The 27,958-nt window shown below is 42.7% G+C and overlaps 1 protein-coding gene across 9 annotated transcripts in view; it reads left to right on the top strand.

The window, feature by feature from the left end:
* Positions 1-27,958, top strand: part of DARS2 (aspartyl-tRNA synthetase 2, mitochondrial) — a 29,712-nt gene that overhangs the window by 211 nt on the left and 1,543 nt on the right. For 3 of the 9 annotated variants that reach the window (XR_005933769.1, XR_005933770.1, XM_030033218.2), the window contains exons 1-17: positions 87-252; positions 1,257-1,356; positions 2,725-2,791; positions 3,090-3,191; positions 4,393-4,488; positions 5,480-5,603; positions 6,244-6,290; positions 7,022-7,128; positions 7,946-8,015; positions 8,596-8,775; positions 9,592-9,699; positions 10,921-10,983; positions 11,164-11,316; positions 12,177-12,395; positions 12,886-12,996; positions 13,216-13,291; positions 14,433-14,630. Coding sequence is in view for 7 of the 9 variants with exons in the window: in XM_030033218.2 (XP_029889078.1) it covers positions 135-252; positions 1,257-1,356; positions 2,725-2,791; positions 3,090-3,191; positions 4,393-4,488; positions 5,480-5,603; positions 6,244-6,290; positions 7,022-7,128; positions 7,946-8,015; positions 8,596-8,775; positions 9,592-9,699; positions 10,921-10,983; positions 11,164-11,316; positions 12,177-12,395; positions 12,886-12,996; positions 13,216-13,291; positions 14,433-14,620 (1,929 nt within the window). In the remaining 2 variants the exon portion in view is untranslated. Of the gene's footprint in view, positions 1-86; positions 253-1,256; positions 1,357-2,724; positions 2,792-3,089; positions 3,192-4,392; positions 4,489-5,479; positions 5,604-6,243; positions 6,291-7,021; positions 7,129-7,945; positions 8,016-8,595; positions 8,776-9,591; positions 9,700-10,920; positions 10,984-11,163; positions 11,343-12,176; positions 12,439-12,492; positions 12,846-12,885; positions 12,997-13,215; positions 13,292-14,432; positions 15,357-15,435; positions 19,661-27,958 lie in introns of those variants that run through there. The other 6 variants (XM_030033216.2, XM_030033215.2, XM_041128097.1 and 3 more) reach the window with 6 other exon arrangements.

Here is a 27,958-nt window from a genome sequence, read left to right on the forward strand (position 1 = left end):
CGGGCAGGGCTGCCTCTGAAGGGGAGAGGCTGAGGCTCGGGGGCTGGCGCTTTTCCTCACGTGTCTTTATTTTTAACGACGCGCAGGTTTGTGACGGTCCCCTGGTGTTTCTGGTTTAAGTGTAGGGCTGTAAGATGGCCCTTCCCCGGCTGCTGCCCAGGGCGCTGGCCCCGCTGGCCCGAGGGCTGGCCCGGCCGGGCTGCGGGCGGGCTCTGCAGCGGGCGGCCTCTGCCTCGGCTCCGGCGGCTCCAGGTGAGAAAGGAGCGTTTGTCTTATCCCCGCTGCCTCCTCCGGGCTGTGGTTGTCTTTCTTTTTTCCCCGGGACCCAGGTCAGGGTAGTCTGCACAGGTGATTAAAGGCACACTTGTGATAAATTGTTTTCCCTGGATCGCTTTTTAAAATGTCTGCTCTAAATCACGTTTTTATTTGGTTTTTGGCATCTCACAGTGAATTGTGATTCAAAGTATATCAAGACCATTTTGTCTCGTTTTCTTTTTTTTTTATTCCGGAGCTTTTACTTCGCTTTTGTGACCCTCTTTCTTCTGTAGCACACAACCTGTAAACAACAAGGGTAGCTGAATGCCTAACAATAGTTGGAAAACAAACCTTCATAACCTCTACTTTACACCTCTAATTGTAAAGGCTGTGATGAAGGTAGTAAGGGAGAAAAGTTCATATAACTATATATGTCTAGGTATTAACATCCTTCAAATTTCTCCTTGCAAGCTGAATCTCTGGCATGTTCTGTAAACAGTGTGCTCAGTTTTATAACTAAGTCACGATGCCAGGCACACTGGGGTCTGTGGAAAGTCTTCTATAATTGTGGTTCAGGCCTTTTACCGGTAGTTGCAGGCAGGAAACTGTTCAATTTACACCTATATGGTGCATGTCATTTTGTTTCAGTCTTGGCTTGTCAAGCCCCCTATCTCCTGTGTCTTCTGGATTCGAATGTGGAATTGTCAGTGTGCCTCAGGACTGATTTGCAGCTTTCCCGTTTCTTGCCCCTGAAATTTGCAGGGCAACAGTTTGCAGCAAGGCTGTGTTCAGGTTTCTGTATGGAGGTTTGAATGAGACATAGAAATAATCCCTCTTAAAAACTTGTTTAGAATAATTTCGTGTCCTTATGTCTTATTGGGGATATATGAAGTAATTTCTTTGTATATGTCTAAATTGTATTGGGATGGGGGGGAACTCTGTAACTGTTTTGTCTCAGTTGTCTGCAAAAGCCATGAAAGATTTTATTATTTTTATTCAAGACTTCAATAGTTTTGTCATTCGGACCAACACTTGTGGAGAGCTGCGTTCTGCTCATGTGGGGCAAGAGGTCACACTGTATGGATGGATTCAGTATCAAAGGTAAATGCAAACCAAGGTGAAAATGGAGATACTTATTTGCCAGATCCAACGTATGCTTTAGGCCTGGATTCAACCACTTTTTTTTTTTAATGCTTCACGTTATCTTTTCATATCCTGCAGAAGTCACTTCTGAAGTGAGTAAAACAGTTGAGACCAGATCGGTATTTAAAATTTCAGAGTTTCAAGCAAATCTTAATTTATCTTCATTACATCACTGTAAAGCAGTTAAATATTATTAACCTTGTTGTATAGGAGAGAAAACAAGTAATAGCATATTTATAGCAATTCTAACAGCTGTAAGCAAATAACTTCTTTATATAATGTTCTTAAACTTTAAGCAAACAATGTTGTTTGTCTTTTCAACTATAGCATCTAATGATGTGTATTTAAAGTATGCAAGCTTTGCTTAAAAAAAGGAGTATAAAGAAAAGGTAGTAAGCAGAGGATGAAATGTTAATTCCAACAGTTTGCTATAGGTGGCGTGGTATAATCACTCTTAATGGAGTTGAACATTTTTCAAACGTAGACTGAAAGGCATGTCTGCATACAGCATAGATGATTCTCCGAAATGTTCTGTTCCTCCGTGTGTGCTTGTAAAATGGAGATAGGTCCTGTGGCTTTCATGAAATTAATTTGTATCAAAAGTTGCCTTTTTGCATTTTACGGTCTAGAGAGGCTGATTTTTATCCAGCATTGTTCTGCAATGATAGTCTGCATGGTTTATTTTTTTTAGGAGGTCCTGAGCATCTCATCTTTGAACAGTCATGGGTGGAGTTCCAGGAAACAGAGCTAGGATTGTTGCAATGCGATCATTATGCTTTTGCTTTTAAAGACAGCCGGAGCGTGTTCCATTTGACAGCTTCTTGATGGATTAAGTACAATGGTGGCTGTCTCTACTGCAGCTGAAGAGGTCAAGATTTATGATTCTGGGTCTAAGAGTGTGGATTGTTCATGTGAAATTTTTTATGGGACCAGTGTTCTTGTTTTGTAGTTGGGCTTTTTTTTCTGTATCCATGTGAACTTCAGTTTTATTGCTCATCTAAATGTGTTTATCTGAACGATGCTTCCCAGCAGGAAATTGCACGATTTCAGAATCCCTGCTCCACAGGGATTAATGTTCAAGTTAAAATCCTGCCTTTCTTGGTTATTTGCACATTGTTTGTCTGCGGCTGGGCAAAATCTGAAACAAATTGTTCAGATTAGATTCAGATGTGAGAAAAGTATCTGTACATACATTACTTGGAAGTGCTTTGACATTAGTCACAAGGTACAGAAAGTAGCTAGTTACCATGTGCTTTGGCTTAAAAAGCAGAAGAATACTGAATTCTTGAAAAAACTGTTTTTCCTTTTGTGTTTTTCATGGATCAGACAAGGCCTGTTTCTGGTTTTGAGGGATTTCCAGGGACTGACCCAGATCATCCTTCCACAGGATGAGGTAAGTGCTACCAAAATATGAATCTCTTTTATTTTCATTTTTCCTTTGGTAGCTTGGGTCCATCAGACATGGAGAGCAGAGTGAAGTACTCTGTCAGGCTGAGTGCTCTGACTCACAAGTAGATTTAAGCGTTATGAGAGCCCTGATCTGACACTGCAACAGAAACATCACTGCTGTTTCCTCTGGCTTATGAGGAGTGATCCTGGATTCAAATGGGCTGTTAAGAAGTAAAGCCCTTGAGCATGGTGCATTTGTCTTGTTCTTTGAATTTCTGTGAGACATTGTCATCTTCTTGCAGGCACATTCCCACGTGAAGAAGCTCTTGTCTAATGCCCCAGTGGAGTCTGTTGTGCGAGTGACTGGAATTGTGTCCTCTCGGCCCCCAGGACAGGAGAATCCGGTGAGGATGTTGGGGTCTCTCAGGGGTTTTATTCCTTGTGGAAAAGAACACTGGATAGTAGGATTATGGTGGGTTTTGTGTCATATCTTTGCCGTGAGTTCCAGGTGTGTGACAACCTATCCTCAGATAATGTGAGGTGAAATAACTGCTATGAGATGTAACTTAGGAGAACCTCAAAGCACGTTACAGACACCCATGAATTAAATTGTATTCCAGCCCTTTGAAAGGATAATGGCTAGCTTTTTCAGGCTTTCAAAGTGTGGTTGAGAATTTCTTTTTCTTGAAAATAAGTATTGTCATCACAAGTTCCACAGCATGTGATGACCTGTTTCTCACTCGGAATAGATTTTACTGTTCTCATTGTACAGGAAACAGAGGTTGAATAATTTTTTAATGCTATGCATTCCTCAGCTCTCATTGTACTCAGCTGTAGATTAATATATCAGGATTGTATGTATCCAATCACTGGCAGACCTAAAAAGAGAACGTGGATTTATGACCGTAACTCGTTTTGCTCTGACCAGTTACAGATGTCCATAAAGAATGCAGGCTTCAAGCAATGCTTTTATTTCTTTTAATCATTTATCATTTTGTTGGAAGGTTGTATATGCTTCCCCCTGGTAAATAGAAAGAGTTCTGTATGATCAAATGAACTTTGGTGTGGCACAGTGCTAAGTGGGGGAAGCTGTCTGTTCTCCCTTGGGATCTGAGAAAAAGAAGGCTAGTTCTGAGAACTGGTGTTCAGAACTGGAACTTCTGAGAAGTTCCTGACAAGTTGCCTTTTTTGACCTATATTAAGGACTGATGGAGATGCTGCTAATGCACACTGAAATGTAAGCTAATGGAACTAGCATTTTGTCCACATGCATGTGCCCTAGCAGGGTCTGTGCCTGACTGTTCCTCTGTGCTCAGCATGTCCTTCAAGGAGAAGGCAAAGGAAAAGTAATTTCTCGTAGAGATCAGTATGCTACTAGGAAAGTACACACCCTCTTTGGTGAGGTGACTTGTGTTTTTCTGAACAGAAGGGAAATCTAGGAGAAATCTGTCCTTGAGAGAAGTTCCCTGAGTTACACTGTGTTAGAAGGCAGGGAGGATAATCACATGGGTTTCTTTTTCCCCCCATACCATCTGTGAAATACCTTTGTCCAACTGTTTTCCCTAAGTTTTCCATCTAATTTTTTTTCTTGCCTTTTTGTTCCAGAAAATGCCAACGGGGGATATTGAAGTGAAGGCGGAGACTGCAGAGATTCTAAACTCCTGCAAGAAGCTTCCTTTTGAAATCAAGGATTTTATCAAGGTGTCTGTGTTTTTTGTCTTTTTAGCAAAGTGGTGGCTTTTCAATAAATTGGGAATTTGCCCGGGGTGATGGCAAAACATCTGAGAGCTTCATCTGGTTCTCCCAGCTTTGCTTTGGGGGAAGGATGGTATTTAAAACAGGGGTACTGCTTCTTAGCTGTGAGGATGCATTTAGAATTAGAGTTAAGCAGAAAACAAGGCTTGAATGATTCCAGTGCACAGGGTTTTCAAATACCACTGTAAGAGCAGATGGTAAAGGGAAGAGTGAAAGAAATCAGGCTGCGCTAGCTTTTTTGAGAGTGTGAAACGGAACCTGCCAATGTTCTGCTGTGTTTTAAGGCAAGGGTGCTTAGTCTTATCTGGATAAGCAGCTAGTCAGCCAAAGGATTTACTTTCTCTGTAAGTACACAGTCTTATAAGGGGTTAGTTTTAGTGCAGGCTCTATGGTGTAGGAGTGACATCACTGTTAATTGAAGATATTCTCTGTGCCATTGGAACTGTGACTGATACATAGGTGTCGGAATTGGGGGAACTAGGCCTGTTCCTTCCGTGTTCTGAGTCCTGGACAAATCCCATCATCCGCACTGCTTTAGTTTTCCTGTCTGTAATAAGGATGTATCACCATTTAGTTGTTTTTTTAGATATATGTATGATACCACTCCTCTGCTTAAAAATCGCAAGGAAGATTGCTACAGTCTGTTGCAGTGGGCTGATAATAAGGAGGGCTAAAATCCTGAGCTGTATTGAGGCAGCTCTTATCACAATAAATGTGTAGTTGTTTTTTTGGTTTTTTGGTTTTTTTTTTTAAAGTAATTGTCATGCATGGAAACACTCAGTGGCTGATGTTCACCTGTGTAGGTTGTGGGTAATGGGTGGGTTGTGGCAATAGAGCAGCATCCTTTTTTAGCTTCCTGCTTTTGTCCTGTGGCTTTAGGAGCACCTTCATTGGACGTGGGATTTGAATTTTAATCCTAATTATCTCTTGTCTCCAGAAATCGGAGGCCTTGCGGATGCAGTATCGCTACTTGGACTTGCGTAGCTTCCAGTTGCAGTATAACTTGCGGCTGAGATCACACATAGTGATGAGGATGCGGGAATATCTGTGTAACCTCCATGGTAAGAAAAGTGCTTGAAGAACAGTGTGCAGCAAACATTTTAGCCTTCCCTTCTTCTGTTTCCTATTGCTGGGGGAGATTGCCAATCAACTTGCTACTCCAGACTGGTCCCACTTAGTAAGGACGTGTCTGTTTGCAGTGGGATCTTTAGAGGAATGTTGGCAAGCCTGAAGGACAAAGTATATTGAAATCTCTTAGCATGCTACAAACCAGTTGTTTCAAATGAGCTATATCAGTGAGAAAAAGCCTTTTGCAGGTAGTTTCCCTCTTTTGGTCAATGAACTTGAGGCATGCCAAAGGGATGGATTTCTTATAGGGCTTTTGCTTATCTTAAAATCAGGAAGTCCTTTTTGGAAAAGCAAAGCCTAGTTCAAAATGGATAGAGAATTAACAGTTTTTCAGCCTATGTGGAGTCCTCTGTCATCAACAGTTCTGACAGGACATCAAGGTAGCTCAGAGCCTTTAAATCTATCATTACACAAGTTATTCTTAGAAGCAGCAAAATCTGCAGATTTTGGAGAGGCTACGTGGTGTGCTAGATTACCTATTTTGCTGACTAACTCTACTCTAGCCTACTCTGTCATACTAGTTCTCCTTGCTCTCAGCATATTCTGTGTCTGAAGCATGTGTTTGTTCCTCAGGGTTTGTGGATGTAGAAACTCCAACGCTCTTTAAAAGAACCCCAGGGGTATGTATTCTGTTAGTAATGCATTTTTGCCTCCTGCGATTGCATAGGCAGTTCATGGTTGAATTATTGTCAGTTGCCACTTGGCCTTCATTGCTGTTCCTTCACTAAGTAAGAGCTCATGCAAATTTCTGATACGATACCTGGATACTTTTAAACGTAGAGGGAGTGAAAGGGGAGAGGTGATATCTTCTGTCTTAATTTTGACCCTTCAAGTGAATAAAGCTTCTGTCTTGTAGAGCACGTATTGAATGCAAATCCTGTCCTGGTACAGCCAGATTATGAACCCAAAAAACTTCCTCTAAGCACTGTTTCATCAGCATTTATCTCTTAACTAGTAGGTTACTGCAGTGCACTACTCAAGTCATTTTAATTTGAGTTTGTATTCCTTTCTGTCATTTTGAAAATAATCACAGAGAAGAGAGCTGAAGCCCAGGAATTGTTGATGCAGCTAACACATGAAGTTCTTGCATTTAAACCCCTGTCTTGGATGGTGTATTGTTATGCATTAGTCTCTCAGAGCAGAAGGTGGAGAATCATTCTTTGGGACATTTTGGACCAAGTTGGTTAACAGATTTTTTTAAGTGTAATGTACAAACAGCCATTTCCTCACAAGTGGGATTTCATAATGGGGAAAATAGGTCCTTTTCTCTTGTGCTTCTAGTCTGTGCTCTCTGTCAGGAATTGAGGCCACTTATTTGCTGAATTTTCTAAGCTTTTCTTTCTGATGCTAGGGAGCAAAAGAATTCCTTGTGCCCTCCAGGGAAGCGGGCAAGTTCTACTCTCTGCCGCAGAGTCCTCAGCAGTTCAAGCAGCTCCTCATGGTTGGAGGCCTGGACAGGTAAGAGTTTCTTGGACTCCTGTTCTCTGCGTGTCCTGTCCAGGGTTTGCTTCTTTTGATCTTTGAGGTTTTAGATACTTCCCCAAAAACTTACTGCCAAGGATTTTGTGTTTTGAAGATGGATCCTTAAATACTTAGGACTTTTCAGGTAGGCCAGGCCCTTTGCCCCCCAGCAATAATGCCTCCCAGTAAGAGGAAATGTATCCTGTTTGAAGGTTGAATTCTTCACTGTTTTAAATTGAAACCTGATCTGAAGCACAGTCTGCCTGAAGGGCAGAAAATCTAGTGTGTGATAAAAGCTTCTCTGAGAGTAACCTATAGAACTAGTTCAGATGAGACTGGGCAGCTGAGCATGGCTGAGACAAGGAAAGCATGTTCTCAGGGTGCACGAGTACAAAGCTTTTAATTGGGCTTGTTTCTCCAAATAAAATTGAAGGAGAATGGAGACAATTGTTCACGCAATGAACTGCAGGCCAGGTCTTGACCATGAGTGAATTTTGCACGGTTGTTAGTAGAGTCCAGGTTTGGAGCAAAAGGTGGGAAAAGGGGTTGTGTATGCCTCTGTTGGGACACAGCTCACCTGGTAGCCTCCGCATGCATCTGGAGGTATGGTTGGAGATGGATACAGCTGCTGATTCAGTTGCTTCCACTCAAAATTTCATGCTTTGGAGGGGATGGGAACAACAAGGGCTATGATTATCTGCTGCAAAGGGAACAGACCTTCTTTTTTTTTTTTTTTTTTTTAATGATCAATTCTGTAGCCATAATTTAATTTAGGGTACTTTAAATAGTTATCTAAGTAAAAGTACTATTGCAGGTACTTTCAGGTTGCTCGCTGCTACCGAGATGAAGGTTCACGGCCTGACAGGCAGCCTGAATTCACTCAGGTAACCAGCTCACACTGCCTTTATCCTCCTCCTCACCCCAAACAGCTTGTAGCTGTTTTCCCTTCTGAAGGCCTAGTTTCTGCTAGCTCTTGTGCTTCTTAGGGGGTACAACATTTTGCTGTGTGTTTCACAGACACAGCCCTTTGAAGTTAGTATGGGACATGAACAGAGTGGTTACTGTCCTTGGCTGACTGCACAGTCCCAGGTGCAGTAGATGTGGGAGTTGTGTTGCAGCAGTGATTGTGCTTGGTGATGCAATCTCCTTCTGTCCTGCTGGGTCGGGCATCCCATTCTTCAGCCTTGAGATCCCAGGCAGAGTTAGCTTGGTTCATTCAAGGCTTCTCCTTCTGTCCCTGCCATCATTACCTCATTCAGTTCTCTGAGGAGATTGTTGCCTGAGTCATCAGGGTGTAGGGAGATCATAAGCGCATCCTCAGTCTAATGCAGTCATGCTATGATTTCATGTAGTACATTGTTTCTTGTTATGCCTGCTTTATAAGTCAAGAGCTTCTGCAAGTAGCAGTGCAAAGGCAAAACCTGTAGCTAATGTGGAATCCCCCCTCTTGTTTTCTGTTTTAAGATAGATATCGAGATGTCATTTGTAGATCAAGCTGGGATCCAGAGACTGATAGAGGGCCTCCTGCAATATTCCTGGCCTGAGGAAAGAGGCCCCATTATGACTCCTTTCCCTTCCATGACATACAAGGAGGCACTGGCTGACTATGGGACTGATAAACCAGACACTCGTTTTGGGATGAAGGTGAGGGTTTGCCCATTGGAAACCTGCAGCTTTTCCTTTCTGTTAGTGTTTTAATAATCTTTGTTTGGATCATGTATACTGATTGGCTGGGGTTCTTAATGCTGTAATTTACCCAAGGAATCTATCCCATTGTTGCTGCTTTGTACAGGTAGTCATCTCTTGGAGAAGAGAGGGTTTGATTAGTTGGCTGTGGAAAATGTATGTTTTAAGAAAATTTTATTTTTAAGATAATGTAGTGTTAGGAAGCAATGCATCTTGACTGTCTTAGGAACAGAAGCCCATAAGGCATCCACAGATACCAGAAGTGCTTTTACCTGCTGCACTCCAAAGCATGCTCCTGGTGAGCATGCTTCATGAGATGGGCTTTTCCATCCTTTTAATGGCCTGAAGATATTTTCAAGATAACGGACTGTGGTTGTGTGCATACACTGTTTGTATATATGAGTATGAAATAAGAATATTGACAAATGTATTAAGAGGAAGAGTGCTGAAAAGCAAGAAAGCATCTTCTGTTTCCCCAGGAATTAATTTTGGGGGTTTCTTTTTCAGTGTACAGCTCTCTTCACTGTGGTAGGATGTCACCATCTCAACCTTGGGTTTTCCTGGCTGTCTTGCATTTCTCTTTCTGCAGTGCTCGGCCTCCTAATGGTTATTCTGGCTTGGCCCCAGTCATTTCTTTCTGTGAACCATTTGATTTCTCTGAGCAAAGAAATGATGTCCCAGGAAATGGTGTTGAAGGTGTTAAGACACAGGTGCAGGATTTTTGCTTCATGTTCCTACCACCACTGCTTTTTCTTGTGTTCTCTCCTTTCTCAGATAGTGGATATCAGTGATTTTTTACGAAGATTGGACATTCAGTTTGTGCAGAATGCGCTCAGTTACCCACATGGCACTGTGAAAGCCATTTGTATCCCTCAGGGAGCGGTAAGTGATGCTTTTACATACTGCTTATGGTTTATGTGAAATAAAAAAATGCCAATATGAATTCCTTTGTTGGTATGGAGATCTTCCTTGCTATTACTGGGGGAGTGGTGTCCTTCAGGGAACTTGAGATTGGTTGTAATTGATGTCAGGTTGGGCTGAGTGGCATTAGAATGGAGACAATTAGGTGACAGGAAAAATATATTATCCTTAGGAAAGGGAGGAAGAGAACAGAGCTGCAAGATCCCTTGAGGATAGGGAAGCCTCTTGGGGCTTCAGCTTGCTTTTGGCAAGGATGGCTTCCGATGTGCATCTAAATAATAAATTGTGCCCTGTGGCAAGAGATTGAAATAGAGCCAGGTATGGCACAGCTCTGTTCTGGACTAGTGAGAGAAAGGTCGGGTGGTTACAAGCCCTTCTCATGTTTGCTTTTGCTGCATTTGTGGACACAACTCACGTCTCGTAATAAGAATCTCACAGACCAAATCCAAGGCTGACAGCAGATGTAGAAGATTGACATAGCCATGTGTTTTGGTAGGGAAGCAGATTTAATTCTGGCTGTGGGCATCTTTGCAGCTTGGGCAATATGGGAAAAAAAGTCCACTAAAAACTGAGTTTTATTTGGGGAATAGAGCTTTCTGACCATGGTTTCGCTTGAGATTCCTTTTGTTTTGGCACAAAGTGCAAGTTACTGGCTTCCCACAAGAGGGCACTAAGGTGTGCATTTGAGCAAAACAAAAGTGGATTCTTGAGCCTGTCTGAACATTAGAGTAGCTGAAAAAAATCAAGATCTTGATGCAGGTCTTCATATCTACTGCATTTCTTTGTACATGAGAGTCAGCCCAGTTGTTTTCCCTCTGTTCCTCCAAATTGAGCTATGCTTTCCCCATCAACAGTGTGGTGTTACAACTTTGTTCCTGCATGCTGGAGGCAGTTGGTTGACTCTGCTGACCAGCTACATCTGATCTGTGAGCAGGTAGAAAAACTGCAGCCAGGTGTACAGCCTAGAAGGGCCTCTTCCTGAAAGGAGCCCTTGGAGAAGACACCCAGCAGCAGCCTAGTGCTGTGGTCCCTTTCCTATTTCACAGCCCTCATAAGGACTTGCACTAGAAACAAAAGAACTGGAGAGGTTTGGAAACAGCTCAGTCAGTAGATTTGAATCCTCGTTAGGCTTTCCATAGATTTTGCTAATGTTTAATGTATCTTCTCTTGCTCTTTCCCCAGAGATATCTTAAAAATAAAGATTTGGAGTCATTAAAGGAGTCTGCAAAATCCCAGTTTAACCAGGTGAGACAGACACTGCTGAGGCATTGGAAACGGTGAATGACAAAGTGTGTATAAAGGCACTTGCAGGCAGAGGAAGGTAGAAGAGCAGTTTTTAATAGCTGAGAGTCAGTGCCTGAGCATGTGGTGCTTCAAGACAAGACAGGACAGCACTGGACTGAGCATACTCATATCTTTCTTTAGGAAATCATGGAAATTATCTGCAGGCCTGATGGAAGCTTGAAGTCTCTGCTTACAAAGTTTCTTGGTGAGAAGCAGCAGTTGGAGCTTATCCAAGTGCTGAACATGCAGGTGGATGATGTGGTACTGCTGGCAGCTGGTGAACACAAGCAAGTGGTAGGAAGCATTTCTTGGGTGGCTGTGTGAGTTGAATGTTACTGATGAAGGCTTTGATGTTATCTGACCGTAGTCTAATTCTTCTTATTATTAAAATAGGTCATCATCTAATTCCATGTTTCTCTGGAGCTGAAGCTATAGCAACAGCAAATAATGCATGAAATGTAGCTATTGCTTTTATTTCCCCCAGTCACATTCTGGGAAGAACTCATAACTGATATGAAGGCTGGAATATAAAACAGGAACAAATCAGTGCCTCTTTTTCTCTCAACTTAATTTTTAAAGCATCAAAGAGAGATTGGAAAACAATGTCAACTAGGTAATTCTGTCTCCCATAAGCAGATGATGAGACTGAAGCACAACTGTTTATTAGCAGCAGTGAAGGAAGATTCTGTCCTTACTCTTCTCTATATTCTTGCCAGCAGACATTGCCTTCCAAGCATTGGCTTATGACAAGGTGTCATGCTTTGCTTGATAGCCAAAATTTTGTCATATGCTCTTTCTGTGCCTTCATTTCTCTGTCTGCAAAGTGCAGATCTTACCTGTGCTCCCCCAGTTAATCCACAATTGTGTAGAGCTTGAGGTTAGTCTAGGAAAGATCTGTGAAGATGGAACAGTTGGAAGAAAATGGATTTTCCAGCTCCTTACTTGGTCTTTGTCAAACTCTGGAGCTGCTGCTGCCTCAGCCGGAAGGTGATATCTTTCAGGATACAAGGCAAAAGCGTTTAAGGCAACAGTGCATTACAACTGATGCTGTCTGTGATGCTACCTTTATGAAACACTCTTTCCCTGGTCGGTGTTTGAGTGACTTCCCTGATAGTAAAATTGCCCCATCTCATTATCTCCCTTCTCTTTTACAGTGCTCTGCATTAGGAAGCCTACGGTTGGAGAGTGCTGACCTCCTTGAGGCGGCTGGGCTGGTACTCCGTGATCCTACAGCTTTTCACTTTCTGTGGGTGGTGGATTTCCCCCTTTTCCTCCCAAAGGAAGAGAATCCCACTGAACTGGAATCTGCTCATCACCCCTTCACTGCTCCTCATCCTTCAGATACCAGCCTCCTCTATTCTGATCCCACAAAGGTAACTCACTTCATGCCTGCCATGCTGGCTCTTTTTACAGCTATGTGTCATGGAAAACTAGGCAAGTAGCATCTGGTTTTAGTGTAAAAAGAGGAGCTGTTTCATGGAACTGACTGCATATTGTACATGTCTGGAAAAGCCATATTGTACATGGCTTCCAGATTACTCTGAGCATCAAATATCCATGTGTGCCCCTGACAAAAGGGCTTATAGGATACAGTTGCTTAAGGTGAGGAGTCTTATATTCTGACCCATCCCACATTGCTTCAGGTTTTGATCAACTTTGCAAAAGGATTTGTACTGTTCCCACATGTCAGCAGCAGTCCATGCCTCTAATATGACTGGTACCTGAACTGCAAGTTACCACTGAGAGTAATAGTGTTGTATGTCATGGCTTCATTACCAGTGTCTTTGCTGTCTGTGTACAGGTTGTTGTTAGACGCAGCTGTGCCCCAGCCTTGCTGAGGTGTTTGTTCATTTCTTTCTACAGGCCCGTAGCCAGCACTATGACCTTGTGCTGAATGGCAATGAAGTTGGAGGAGGCTCCATCAGAATTCATAGTGCAGAACAACAGCGTTTTGTGCTGGAGAAAGTGCTGAAGGTAACACCGACAGATGTCTGTAACATTCTTTTGGTGATTTAAAGGACTAATTAATTTAAATATCCATTTCAAATTCTGAAAGAAACACTTGTGTGCTTCTCAGATAAAGAAACATAACTCCTAGCCCTGAGTGATGTATAACTTCATCATACCTTCATCTTGCATTGCTAGTAGAAAGAGCATTGCTTGTCCAGTGACGCTTCTTACGTAATTTTGCAGGAGGATTCTGAGGTGCTTTCCCATCTGCTTGAGGCTTTGGAGTTTGGAGCTCCACCTCATGGAGGAATCGCTTTAGGTAAGTGCTCTGTAGCTCTCCAGATGCAGGTGTCTTGTGACTCCTTTTTGGCATATTAGATCCCAGAAATAAGCCTCATGCTTGTTAGCAAAAGCCTTGTCTCCTCCTGATAGAGATGGCTGTTCTGGTGTTGCTATTTAGCACACCAACATGGTAATACTGTGTGGGCTTACACAGTGCTTCCGTGTCTGTAGCTGCTTTGTAGAAGGCAACAGAGGCAACAGAGGTCTCGTCACCAAGTGCAGAATGTTTTGGTGTTCCTCCCCAGCATTGAAGTGTGATTTAGTTCTTATGCAAGGACCAAATCACATGTTGGTGGCTCTAAGGATGATCCTTATCTGCTGTTTGTAGAACAGGGTATTCATTAGGATTAGGTCATCTTTATTCTCATTCCTGTGCAGCCAGAACAGGTTCCCTGTACTGCATGCCTAGAGGCCTGGGACAGCATAGTACTTTGTTTCATGCCCTGGGTCACTGCCACAATCTTGCCCTCTGCTTCAGTCTCGCTTCCCTTCTTCCTTACTTGTTTCGCTTACTAATTCAGATAATGCCAGACTTTTTTTCCTATAAACCTGCAAGTTTGTGGTTTTAAAAAAGAAAAAAACCCCCAAACACGTCCCCCCCCCCCCCCCCCATCCCAACCCACCCCAAACAAACAAAACAAAAAAGCCTACAAAAAACAAAGGTAGCATTTTAACCTGTGGTCTTCCAGTGTGATTTCCCTCCATCCAATCACCCAGATGCTTGTGTTCTTTTTGAATTCCTCCTAGTTGTTGTAATCCTTCAGAACTGGTTGATCAAGAGCTTTGAGCAGTTAAGCAGAGCCCCAACATCATTCCTGCCACTTAGCTGCTCTGGTTTTGTTATGCTGTCTTTGCAAAGGCACTGTCTCTGTCTTGCAGTCCTTGGTGTGTTGCAGAACTTTCTATAATACTGAAAAGCTTTATTTTGCTAGGCATTTCTGCTCTTCAGGCAAGTATGTTTCTCTGCTACTGGTCGAGATGAATTTTTTTCCCTTGCTTCACTATTATTCTTCAAGCTCAGTAATACTATCTACTCCATCTTTCTGATTTTTCTGAATCAGAGGAAGTAATATAGGGCCATAACTGAAGTGGTTCACCAATTTGTTTTCTACTTCTAGGACTTGACAGGCTGATCTCTCTCATCGTTGATGCTCCAAGTATCCGAGATGTCATTGCTTTTCCTAAATCCTTCAGGGGACGAGACCTTATGGGCAATGCTCCAGACTATGTCACTCCAGAAGAACTAGAGCCATATCACATCCAGGTTTCCTGGCCTCTTGCAGAAAGAGGCAAGGAAAAACTTTAAAGCCAGTGATGTAAGCTGATCTCTTTAACCAGAGGTGGTTACAGCTTCTAAATACTAGAATTCAGTTCAGAAATCATCAACTGTTATGGGAGGGTGGGGGACAGTACAACTCCACTGTACTATAGCTGTTTCAGGATTGAATGAGAAATAGATATGAGGGCTCCCTGATAGAAATTCACCTTTGGGTTGGTAATGTGATGGAGAAGTAGAAAAGCAAAAGAAAAGAACACAATTTTAGCATAGGATATCAAGACTGTTGGCTTTGGGGTGACATTGGAGGGAAGATGGGAGCCATTTTTTTCTACTCCCCACTTTTTACATGTCCCTTGTAAAGTATTTCTCCTCCCATCTGGAGGAGATAGTATCAGCTTCCCTGGCAGGATGGTTTGTATTCATGATGATCATTGAATCTGTTAGCTGAGGACTGTTAAAATAAAGCAGTGCTATGCTGGGCCAAGAGCTCTGGACGCTTCACAGCAAAACTTCAGTGCAGCCAGCAGCTTGTCTCATGTTGGAGGATACAAGATCATCCCGAACTTGCCACAGGGAGGTCATATTCAGCTGCGTCCTCCCTTCAAAGAGGGGGAGAGAAGCATTCGTACCATTTGCAACAGTTGTCCTCGTAATACTTGCCAAAGAGGTGATGATCTGTCTTTGGGGCCTGTGGTCCTGGTGCTTTTCAGCACGCTAATTCTGAGGCTTGTATGTTTGTAAATAAAGTTTATCTGGCAATGTGGTTTTGACTGAGCTTGGCTTTGGGCTTTCTCTACAAGAGCAAGCTGCCAGTTTTTCTTTGTGACCCCTGATCCCTCCAGGAGATGACAAGAAATCTGTGGCAGTATAGCAGGGTTGCCAGTCTTCTGTGAATTCTGCCTGGTCCTGCAAACCTGGTGCTACAGTGGTGAGTGATGCAGCAGCAAGTTACTCGCAAGTAACTGTTCATCCCTTTCCCACATCAGAACAGCCACAGTGCAGGAGTGACTGTACAGAGTAGAGCATGGGCTCTAGCAGCTTCCTACCAGACCAGGCCACTTGGCTCTGCTCTGTAGCGTATAGGAAGCCCTCTGCAGAGGTACTCCAGTAGGTGTTCTTAACTCTGTGTTTAAGTTGGAGAAAGCAGAGAATTGTTGGGAGGAAAGGTGGAAGGTGAAGAAGCTGAGGAAAAGAGAAGGAAGCGATCACCTGAATAAGTCAGGAAGATGGTGCAAAGGAAGAAAAAGGAGAGCTACTGTGTCCCAGGTGGGAAGGGACAGCAAGAGGCATCTGCTAGAGGAACTGCATGAGGAGAGACAGAAGACTGCAGTTGTCTGAGCTGATACTGAACTCCAGCCTTCTGCAAGAGATCCTATCCTGCAGATTCTAACAGCTGCTGGGCTGCTCCAAAGGTTATCAGCTAATTCAGTCTCCACACTGTGGGATAACATTACATGGTGGTGCACACTGTTGGCTTTTTTAAATACTGGACTGTCCTGTTGATAAAGAGCAAGGGAGGTGGCTCTTCTCCTTAAGGTTGTGATTTTTGAGTACTTTATACTGCCTAAAAGTGCCATCGATAGACAAGTAACAGTAGAGCTGACTTGCTGCTGCTTTGCAGATTATAAGATGATGGAGTTATGTGTGTGAAAGAAAACTTCAATCCTTTCTTATCTCATGTTATGATTGTTATCGTCAGTTTCAGAGCGTGGTTAAATACTATTTAAAAAAAAAAAAAACAAAGAACGAAAAACACCACAATCCTGGATTTGTATTCACATTCATTCTAGTCATACACTTTGAATTTCTTAATTTTTTTTCCTTGTATGAGCTATTCATTCTTATATTGAAATTAATTCACCTTTGTTTTACTTCCACCTTTTTTTTTTTTTTTTTTTTTCCTCTGAGTAGAAGCTGTCAGTAATGGAGTGAGGATGAGTTTTCAGAGAGAAGCTGAGCTGAAAATTGGATCCCTAAGCAGATACATGTTAAAAACAATTTTGTTTTTGTGGGGAGGAGAGTCACCTCGTGAGAGTTACACTAGATATTTTTGTTCCTTTAACTTGTAAGTGGTGACATGGAATACAGCCACTACAAGGCTATATATTATATTCATACTGCTTTTTTTGAGGATGCTGGATTTTATTTAGTTTCCTTACTGGTAGTAAGATTAAGATTTGCATGGAATTTGCTTGAGGATCACCTGTGTTCCTAAAGCAGGGATGTCAGAGGCTTGCTTGAGGACGTGGAATCACAGAAAAGAATTATTCTGAAAAATTCTTCATTCCCCCCCGACTATTATTTACAGTAACTGTAAACATAATGTGCTGAACTTTTTTTTTTTTAATTGGGAAATAAGGGGTACTGTATCATTTGGGTAGTAACTGTTTGAAAAGGCAAATGCTGTTTACATCTGAAGAGTCCTAGTTCTTTAAATTAGGATTATCATCAAGTGTTGAAAGGGTAACTGCTACTCGGAGAGGTTTAGGCAGAAATGTAACACTGCCTGGAACATTCTTCTCGAGAGCACTTGTTAAACATGAGCAAGCCATCCCTGAGGCATACACATCCCTCTTTCTTGTGCAGGCTGTTTTGTGATGTTTGTTTACCCACTGTTATATTAAGGACTCACTGCAGTTGTAAGTGTGTGACACAGCTAGGATCAGCTACAGTGGAAAAAAATGCAACAAAACATGTCGTATGAGCTGCTGCAGTCCTGCCACAATTAGGTCAGTGGAAAAGAGGTATCCCAAATTTACGCAAGCCATCTGTGCTTGGATTTGTGAATGAAGGTGGCTTACGCTACCAGTGTGTGGATTTGCCAGTGGTTGTGTGAATGTTGCCACAGAGGAGACATTAATTGTTTTGGTTTTTATAGAGCATTGTGTAAGGTTTCACTTGGGCTTGTGGAAGCCTGATCTACAGAAAATCACTTTTAAACCGCAATCTAGTTGGCATGCTTAGCTGCATATTTTGGTAGAAGCAAGGGTAGACAGACATTACAAAGAAATACATGTAAATAAGCGGTGGTCATATTGCACACCAATACCTCATGCTTGCTGGAGAAAAGCCGCTGGCCTGTGATCCTGAAAATAGATGTTAAAACCACTTCAGTTTAGCACAATGTCCATCAGAAACACCTGCTGAAAATAAGCTACAGCATAACCACAAACTGCAAGCTTTCACAGAGCCCTTGTTGCTTCTACTCTCCTTTCTTTTTCCTGTATGAGACAGAACTATGGAGAAGTGTTGTGATGCCAGCTATGCTAGAAGATGCAAAGTCCTGGCCTCCTCTATTAAGAGTTAATCTTTAAGTAGTCTTTTATTAGAGATGTGGTGTGTAAGAAAAGGTTGGTGGATCTGTATTGCTGTGTGGTTTGTGTTGGTTGGCTTTTTTTCCCTTCCTCATGGAGCACAGGTCTCCAGGCCCAAGCCAGATAAGCAGCGTGAATGTGCTCATCAACCTAATGAGACTCCAGAGTCCTTGAAGGTGCCTTTATACTACTTCTTTTTGTCCAAAGAGCAAGTAGTAATACAATTAGTATACGCAGACTCCTCCCTGTGTCGGAGGTACTAATGAGGCTGTTGGCTGTTACCAGAAATGCCCCCTGGCACACGGAGGAACCTCCCATGCTACAGTGTGTATGCATGTAAAATTAGTAACAAAACCCGTATCACTACTATCTCCAGATTCCTGCAGTGATTTCCACTTGTCATTGTGACTCCTGTGCTCTTTCTTCAACTTCTTCAATGTGTGTATATGTTATGGACAAGAGAATTGCTCAGCCTCTGGGTACTCTACCTGCAGCAGTTGGCTTTGTTGGGAATAGAATCACCAGCTGGACACAGGTGCTGCCTGAGGATTTGGTTTGGGTCTTTGCTGGTACGGATCAGCTTGTGATGGTTGAGTGTGTTCCCTGACATGGTCTTCTCAACTCCAGAGAACTTAATGACTAGCGTAGATGGGATGTGCACATTCAGATGGGTTAGGGATAGGATTGTATAAGGAGTGCTCTTGCAGGAGCCAGAGTTGTGTGTAAGGCCTCTGTACTCCTTTAACCCTGCCAGCTTGCTAATTTTCTTCTGTTAGATCTGAACAAAACACTGGTAAAATGAAGAGACAGTTTATTCCCCACCTGTAGGGGAACTGGCTCTGTGTATGTTTCAATAGATCTGGCTGGAACAACCCTCTAGTAAGTTTATACTACCCTTTTCTAACATCAGAGATAAGTTTCTGCTGTGTTTCAGTATTTTTTTTTCCCTTTCCAGAACAGGAGTGTAGCATGCTGGTGGGATTCTCAGCAGCCAAAGTGTGGATTTGGGTTGTTTTTTTTCTGAAAAGTTTCCAGGCAGCCTATCCAGAATATTTCTGGTTGGACCAAGCTGGGAAGAGATTGCAGCGTTTGATTTCGGCCACCCCAGATGGCTTGGGAGAGTTTGGCTGCGAGGGTTTTGTACAAACTGCCATAAAGACAGGAACTGTTTTCAGAACTCAGACTGGAGTTTAATCCTATGTTGTGCTGGTATCTATCTCTCTAGAGTTAGCTAAATTACAATATAACTTCACAGCAGCTTTGTGTAATCCTATGCTGCAGATACCCAGAGGTTCAGGGTGCTGATTAATTCCCAGTTCTGTTGAAAACAGACCACTGCTATATGAAAATATTATAATTAGTAGCAAGTCAGCAGAAATTGTCAAAGAATTTTTTCAGCTGTTTGCAGCTGGATTTGTACCCACTATTTTACCCTACGGGGAAAAGGGGGGAGCTACTGCTCTGTACCATCACTTTCCTGTAGCCTGAGTCTGACAGAAGGACATTTGTGTATACTTTTCTTCTGTGTTGGAGAGCATGGGGACCTTAGCTCAGACCTGATGTAAGGACATTCAGTGTGGTGGAAGCCAGAGGACATTACTTGGGTGTACAAAGCTACTCCCGGAGCTAGATCGTATGCTAGACCCAGTGTTGTTGCATGTGAGCAGGAGGTGGTGCATTGTACGTTTATGTGGGGAATCTCCAGCCCCAGGAAGGCATGACTCTGCTGTTCTGTATTTCACCGGCATCTCTCCCACCAGGAGGAATGGAGCAGGTATGGCGGCAGGTGATGCTGCACTGATGTCCAGCATCTGGTTAATACAGGCAGCCTCAGAAAAGGAGCCTACGATGGTAAGAGCAGAAGGATAAGGAGAGTTTATGCTCTCAAATGTAAAGGTTTCTATTTTTTTCCCCCCGCTTACTTTATGCCTTTAGTTGCTTGCACAATGGTTTGTTTTGACCATGCTTGCTTGGTGTTGTCAGCGTACGTAACCAGCTGCCTCGTGAGGATGCTTGGTACACTCTTTGGCCCATGTGTTAACAGCAGCAGAAGAGGCATACATAACTGACAGCCACCTAAATGGTACCAGATGGAAATCCCCCATGTAAGCTTCACATGACTTCACCTCTAAATGTTCGGGCTCTTTTAGGCTTGTGTTCTAGTTTGTTGGTTTTTTTTCAAAGCATTGTTTTATGTAATTAAAAAATGTTGATTACATGCAGTCACCGGCTGTGCCAGCCACAATTTTACAGCAAACAGAGCTCCGTGACAGATATATTCAGATGGATTGGTCACATTTGCCTCTAATAATCCATCAGGCTCTAGATTTCTTGTTATGTTTTGATAGCCTTTGTGTTTACTGTAGTGCTACAGTAGAGTTGAAGAAAAGCATTATGGATAGTTCTCTCATTAATTTGATTGTATTTTAAATGTATTTGTATTTCTGTAGGCATGAGTTCTGTTAAATTATATGTTATTCTAAAAAGTACTTCGTCTTGCTTAATTTAAATCTCTCATCTGATCATTTCACGAGGTACCTTCCCATGTAGGTTATTGGAAGGAATGAATACTCAAAGTTCTTCTGTGTTTTCCATTCCACCCATCACTGAATGAATCAATATCCTCTGTTTGTCAATCACATCAGTTTAAAGCTGTACAGTTTTAGGCAATTTCACCTTCCTTCCTGTTGAAACCACTGCATACCTCCTGTGCTACCAGCAGTGACTTTTTGTACACCCACTGACAGCTGAAGTGGCCAAAAGCTGATGCTCTCGTAGGTTGTTTGGAGTCTTTTTTTCCCTTGTATGTGTTACTGTTTGTACTTACCAACCTTCACTTTCTGCTCTGTACTGTGTAAAGGTACTAGATAACTTTTTTGGTGCAAAAACTAGTATTAACCATGTACTTCAGTTAATATTTAAAAAAAATATATATAAATTATCAGAAAGATCACCAAGTACCTGAAAAAGAAAGCAGCAAGCTTTGGTAACACTTTGCGCTTTCCCAGGTAGCAGGTGTATACCAAAGTGAGTGATACAAAAACATTTCTGAGAACAGTTAGTACAAGGGGCATGTTCAGTGGCAGTTTTCTCTGGAACAACAATCACAGTGTACTACTGGATTTTTTTATATTATCCTCTATTTGGAGAGTGATAGATTTAAAACACTCTCAGTCCTGAGAATTTTACTTGTTTGCTTAGCAATTTGAAGAGAATTGTAGTTGAAGGCTTCAGCTCTTTGATGGTGTCCCTTGAAATGCAGGCTCCTCATTTGTCATCGATTCAATTTTTCTTGTCATTAGATCTTTATTTGTGTATAAAGAAAAAGACATCCAATACAGTTCTGTAAACGAAAAGCCTTAAAATTTTTTTTCTTGTAGCATGAACAGAACTAATTTGACAGCAATTACGGTGCTAGGGCTCTGAGTAGGGTGGTACTGAGCGACTCTAATCCTTTCAAACAGCATCACTTCACTTTCAGTGGCAAAACAACAGTGTCCAGAGCAAAATGGGTATGCTATTCCTCGTGGGTGATACAGCCCCCAGTAACTGTAGAATGCCATTTTTTTTGTGGCTCTGTACAAACATATAAGAGAACAAATAGGAGAGGTGGGTGGACGACAGGCTGACTAGCTCAAGGTCACACAGGGTATCGTCCCAGGGAGCATCCCAGGAATACTGTAACAGCTCACATAGCTAACTCATCTCTAACCTCCCATGCTTCTTTACAAGGAAAAAATGCTGGAGTTTAAATAAAAAGTAGAATGTCATATTCACAGTAAAAGTTTAAAAAAGCAATTATGGAAGGCAAGAGCTTGATTTGGATGTTTGGGATCTTGCAAAAATCCCAAGAATGCTTTAAATAGAATTTAAAGTGAAAGGATGTAAAGCCATGAATTCTCATTTCATATTTTCACTGTTAATATTGTATAACTAAAGACAGATCCAGCAAAAAAAGATTCTTTTAATGGGAGGAGTGTAATTTTAGCACAGCTGCCACAGCAATACACAGGACCAAGCTCTGCCCACAGTTGCCTTTGGAGATAGCTTGCTGGATTTAATGCGTTTGCAGGAGCCACATGAAGAAAATATCTGGCATGCTGCTACTAATTTCATTTGTGGAAGATGAGATAAATATTAATGCACATAAGCACCCATTAAATGTAGACTCACCAGTTAAATAACTACGCTGACTAAATTAATATACAAAGAGGTACTTGGTAGTCAGGGTGACATTCAGCTGGAATGATACTTTCTGAAAGGCAATTTCTGCGAGTTTATAATTTTATTAATGCTACCTGAAAAACATTCTGTTTAAATCTAACTTGGGAGCCTGCAGACCTTTTTTCTTCATGTCAAGGTCATTTCCATCCTTCTCTTCTGCTCCTCACTGCTTCCTTGGCAGTACCGATCAAAGTGTTTGAGGGATGCCCAGCGAGCAGCCCTTCGTTATTTCAACTAGGACCAGTTTTTGGATCCAGCACACTGCATGGCCTCATAAACAGTTGCTGCAGCTCAGGTGAGGAATAGGAGTAAGTGACTGAGATTTGGAGAATATAGGAATGAGCTGACTCTGAAGTAAAATAACGTGCAGTTAATTCATGCTGCCACCTTGTGGCTCCTGCTTAAAAAGATTTAAAAATACTGAAAAGTGTCAAAATAATCAGAATCTATCATGGAACAGTATGAAATACTGAAGCTGTTCTTTACATAGCCAGTGACACAGACAGAGGAGGTATTTGTGTGTTTTCCTAGGCGTTACTGTTCCCGTTGAAATCATAAAGTAGGTTGCTGTTCTATTCCTTAGCCTTTCACAGCAGTGTGAACTAAAAGCTGGAGATGCACAGTGTGTGTTTTATATATATCTTCTGTGATACTATGCATCTCATTACGGAGAACAGACATCATATAATGTGCAGTTATAGAAATTTTTATGCATTGTAACAAATTCATAAACAGAAGATGTCATTTAACATCAAAGTTGATTTATAGTGTTAATTTATTTATTAAGTATACCTAGAGGATAAGTAAAACCAAGGATGAGAAGTCTCACCAAAGTCTGCTGAAGGCTGTGTCCACCCCGGTGTCATAAAAGACGAAACGATGAGGGTGCTCAGGAGGGTGAGTTGCTTAGCTCACCTTGCTTTCAATACAATAGTCAGGACTTGAACATGATGCTGCTGAACAGTAGGATGTTTCTAATTGAGCTTAATACTTTTATGACCTCTTTGGCAGCTCTTGCATTTCACTTGGCCTTGCTTTTGAACTGCTGTAGGTTTGTTTTGGTTTTTTTTCCCCCCCTCCCTGGAGCTAGGATTGCTCATGCTAATGTCTCAAATTTCTTCGCTGTCTGTGGATGACTCTGTCCGATTCCTTTAGTCACTGTGGTCCCTGTTGCACAGGCAGGGACTTCAGGAGGCAATGTCTCCTGGCAGCTCCATGTGCTTATCCGAATCTTTTTTCAGGGCACTCTGAGACTGTACGAATGGTTACCATGTAACTGTTGCCATTTATAATGTTTCATGTAATGTTTGATAGATGGTGTGTTGGACTGCGCTGCATAGCTTGTGTGGCCAAATAAGACTTAAATTTTTTTTCTCCAGGCTTCTATCTCAGTATTACAGCTTGGTTTCTTCCAGGTTGCCTAACTCAGGGCTTGCCTCCTGAGTAAAGGGAGAGAGCTTTTGGTGACAGCGACCTGGTGATATTTTAGTGCCACTACTAAATGAATAACCACAATTCTGCCTTTGTAACTATGGGATTAGTTTATATCTCTAAGCATGCAGGACAAAGGCTTTTTGCTTCACCACAATCACTTCATGTAAGAAATACTTACTACGACTGTGACAACTCTTCCTTTCAGTAGTCCTGGTAACCATGACAAATGAGCAGGTCAGCACTTTCCTTGGTGGTCCTCATACTATTAATGTACGTGCGGGATAATTGTGGGAACAGAAAGACCTATTGAAAAAATGTCAAGAAGGCCAAAATGTTTAATGCTTTATTTTTTCATACTAGTTGTTGTTAGAAAGTTCAAGAGAAAGAAGTGCTGACTAGCACTGCTGGTGATAATGACAAATAGTGAGATCTCTGCTTAGAACAGAGGAAGAAAATACATTCGGGAGGGCTGTTGGGAAATCAGGTGGTCTCAAGCTGTCTGGGTGTCAGGAATTTTAGTACAAAGTTAGCTGAAATGATTTCAGAATAATTTGTGGTGTTTTTTGACAAATTATGGTGGATAGGTGAGGAACCTGACTGCTGTAAAAGTCATGCAGTACCTGTCTCTAGAAGGAAGAAAAAGAGGACCTGGGTAATTGCAGATCAGTTCAATTTTCATTTATAGAAGAAAAAAATCTGAAACAAAAGCAGTCTGGAAGATGCTGGACAAGTAAACCATGTGGTTTTTTGGAGGAAAGTCATCTCAAACCAAAGTAGTACCATCCTATGACAAGATTAAAAGGTCTTATTACTAGGGGAGAGGCACTACGTGACAAATACCAAGTCTTTTTGGCATAGTCATACCTAATGTGACTCTAGATGAAACTGGGTGCAAAATGGTTGGATGATGCTACCCAGGGGGACGGGGATTAAATGTGTATTTTCAGGTGCCTATCCCAGGAACATTTCTTTCAATCTTGGATGGTGAATAGAAAATGTAGTTTCATGTATTTATTAACGAACTAGTACAAATTTAGAGAATCTGTAGGCTATTGGGAGAGGGATATGGCTGCGATCAAACCTTGACAAATGGAGAAAACCTCTTGGAAGAACTAGGGCGCCACACAATACAGATAAATGCAAGTTGCTGTATTTAGGAGGAAAAAACCCAACTCTGTAGACAGCGGCAGACAACCGGCTGTTCTGACAGCTGAAACTGCTGGTGTTTATACTGGGTCACAGGCTAAACATGAGTCAACAAACTTGTCCTATTGTGAAAAAGCAAATACCATGCTGGGGTGTAAACAGTCATGCAGGCAGCAAAACACGCATTGCTGTCTCTTCGTTCTGCTCAGCCTGGTGTGGTCTCAGCTAGAATACCCGATTTGGGCATTTAGAGCTGTGCCATTGAAGAGAACCTGCATGCTGCGTAATTCCTAGCCTGTGCTTCTGGACCGGCAAAGAGCAGCGCTGTTCTCTTGCTGCCTCGTGACTTGGGTGTGGAATGATTCTCTTTGATACAAAAAGCTGTTTCCTCCTATCTGCGAGCAGGGAAGGCAGAGACTGATGTGAGAGAGTTGACTGGGTGAACAAATTGGGTTCTCTTTTTTGTATTGCATGTGGTGCTGTCCTAAAGCTCGATTCCTGGCCCATGCAGAGTTGACCTGTTATGCCTGTGTGCTTTGACAGTTTGTTTTACATTTGACCACTCTGTCTTCTTTAGTAGGTGTTGATGTTTCTCTCAGATTTAACTTTACAGACCCAGCAGATGATCATGTTCCCAATACTGTTTTTTTTGAAGAGCAGAGGGGCTGTTTACATTGTACCTTTATTGCAGATTCTGGGTGCTGCCTGAAGTCCACGGGACTCCTGGAACTTGCATCCACACTGCCTTGTAGGCAGTCTGAGCTCAGAATCATCTGGGTCTGGATCAACTTCATTTGCCCATGCAGCTGCAGGGACTTGGGAATATCTCATCTGCCTGCTGTCAGGCAAATAGTGTCTTTGCAAAGGCAGATGATGGAAAATCCTGAAATACAACCCTCTCTCTGTGGGTCACCTTGTTTGGACATCTTTAGTCATGCATAAGGAGACTGCAAGCAGGATATGCACAACTCGGCTAATAAATATAGCTTTATGGCTTTAACGCACAGTGAGGACAGGCAGGTTTTAACAAGCTGGGAGACCAAGCATTAGTACAAGCTGCTAGACCAGGCATTAGTATGCTTCTACCCTCCTCTCCCTAAGACATCCAAAAAGTCTTTGCTGGGCCCGTAGGTACTGCCAGGAGTAGAAGGATTGGTCTCCAATGCTCCCTGCAGCAGATCCTTAACAGTGCTCAGTTACTGTCTTCTGCCTCCGTGAGTATTTCCTATAGAATTTTCAATATTGATGTTTTTCCCCTTGAATCTTTGAGCTACTGACTTACCCTGCAGCAACAACCCTGTAACTTTGTCTTATGTGGCATAGCTCTGTTTCATATCTTTTTTTCACCTCTTGGCAATTTCTTCTGCTTATTTTAGGGAGCTGGGCTGCATTGAAGTTAGGCATTTGGGCCCTTGGACACTGTTGAACCACTTGGAGAGGAGGTAGAAGGTTTACAGAGAGAGGATTACGCTATCCCCAGGCTTGGAGGCAGTGTCGGTGAAGGCTAAGCAGGTAGCAGTGTTGATGTCAGGCAAGCGATGGGTTAGGCTGGCAGGGAGGGAGGAAGGTAAGAGCCACCCTCAAGCACCAGAGTCAGCACTGTCTCACCACCGGTGTTGATTACGGGGGCTGCCTTGCCTGCCGGACTAGCCCCATAAGGGACAGACCTTCCCAGCTCATGGCTACTTATAAGGGACTTTCTGCTGCCTTGCAGCATGGCTCCGGGTTTTGCCAGTCTACACTGATAGAAATCTGAAGGATGAATTAATTGCAAGTACTTAGAGCTGGTACGTGGTTTTCCAGGTGTGGCAGCCAGTTCTCAGGGTCAAAATGGCTGGTCTGCGTTTATATATCTTGGCCAGTGTCATGAGAGCATCTAATGCAACAGTCTGGGCAGTGGAGAGGGATGACTTGGTTCTCGGGCCTCTTGTTCTTTGCCAAACGGTACTCGGGTCACACCAACTTCCGTAGAGGGTAAAGACACACACGTCTCCTCTCCGAGTGCACCATGCTTTAAATAGAGGCTCAGCAGTTTTCCCAGATGTTAGTTTAGCAATGCAAGGGCTAAACAAACAGCAACAGATGGGAAGTCCCCTGTTGTTGTGAACCACAAAGCCAGAATATGACTCCAAAACACGTTTTGCAGAGTTGCTGCTCACAGCAGGTTAGTCTGAGTGAGAGGTGAGCTACAGCTGAAGGAAATGAGAGAGCAGCAGGAACGTTGTTATATCCTCCTCAGTTGTGATGAGGAGGCAGTGTTGGAAGATAATGGCTTACCTCTGAGCTCTGTGTGTTGCTGCTGCAGCAAGGGTAAATGCAGGATTAATAGTGAGTTTTTTTAAGACATTTTTATCCAGAAACACTTTACCAAGAGTGTTGCTCCCAAGGGTGTTTACTTCAGGAGAGAGAGAGGTTATCTCAAGAGTCCCTTCCCAGAAGAGTTCTCTGTTATGTGACGTTTTAGCAAGAAAGACCTTCTCCAGAGACTATGCTTTCCCTCAGGAGATTAATCTGTTTTGCAGAGCTTTTCCTTGTATGTTTCAAAACCTCATTTCTGTCTCCATTTGTTTGAAAAAAACACATAAGATCAGTTGTAGCCCCTGGCCTGTTGTTCCCCTGTGATGTGGTGGTCTCCCTTACCTCTCAGGCTGGACTTCACACAGAAGTTACGATACGGCCGTCTGCGGTCAATACCTTTGTTCAGTACTGCCCCTAGCTTGGACTCTGCTTACAGACATTCAAAGCCCTGGGTCACCGTCTTTTCTGGAAATCATCTCCTGCTGTCTTCAGATAGACGTCCAGGAACATGGCCCCAGGATCAGGGACCAGTGGAACCAGAGGCTACACGAGCAGCCAAAATTCAGTGCTTTTTCTCTTGGTTTCCCTCTGGGAGTATATTTGCCTTTTCTGCCATTTGCAAGCCCAGTTTAACCAGGACTTTACCAGAGTCCCAGGGTCAGAAATTAAAAGCCAGACAAGTAGAAGCATCATGCTGTTTCCCACCAGCGCTGCCATGTGATGATATCTTGAGCTAGAAGACCTCTTTAGAGTGTGGGGTGTCTGCAAAACACCTGAGTGACTAGCCCTGGGGTTTACATTTCCAAGGCTGGGTATTGCTGGATTCACGACCTGGTTTAAGTAAGATGGAATATGTCTGTGTGAGGGGAAGGGGAGCGAAATGTCATGGGCAGGCAGGCTGTTGGTGAAGCTCTCTGCCCTTGCAGGGACCAGGGTTCCCGAGGTGGAT

Source organism: Aquila chrysaetos, chromosome 12, assembly GCF_900496995.4.
Source record: "Aquila chrysaetos chrysaetos chromosome 12, bAquChr1.4, whole genome shotgun sequence".
Lineage (NCBI taxonomy): Eukaryota > Metazoa > Chordata > Aves > Accipitriformes > Accipitridae > Aquila > Aquila chrysaetos.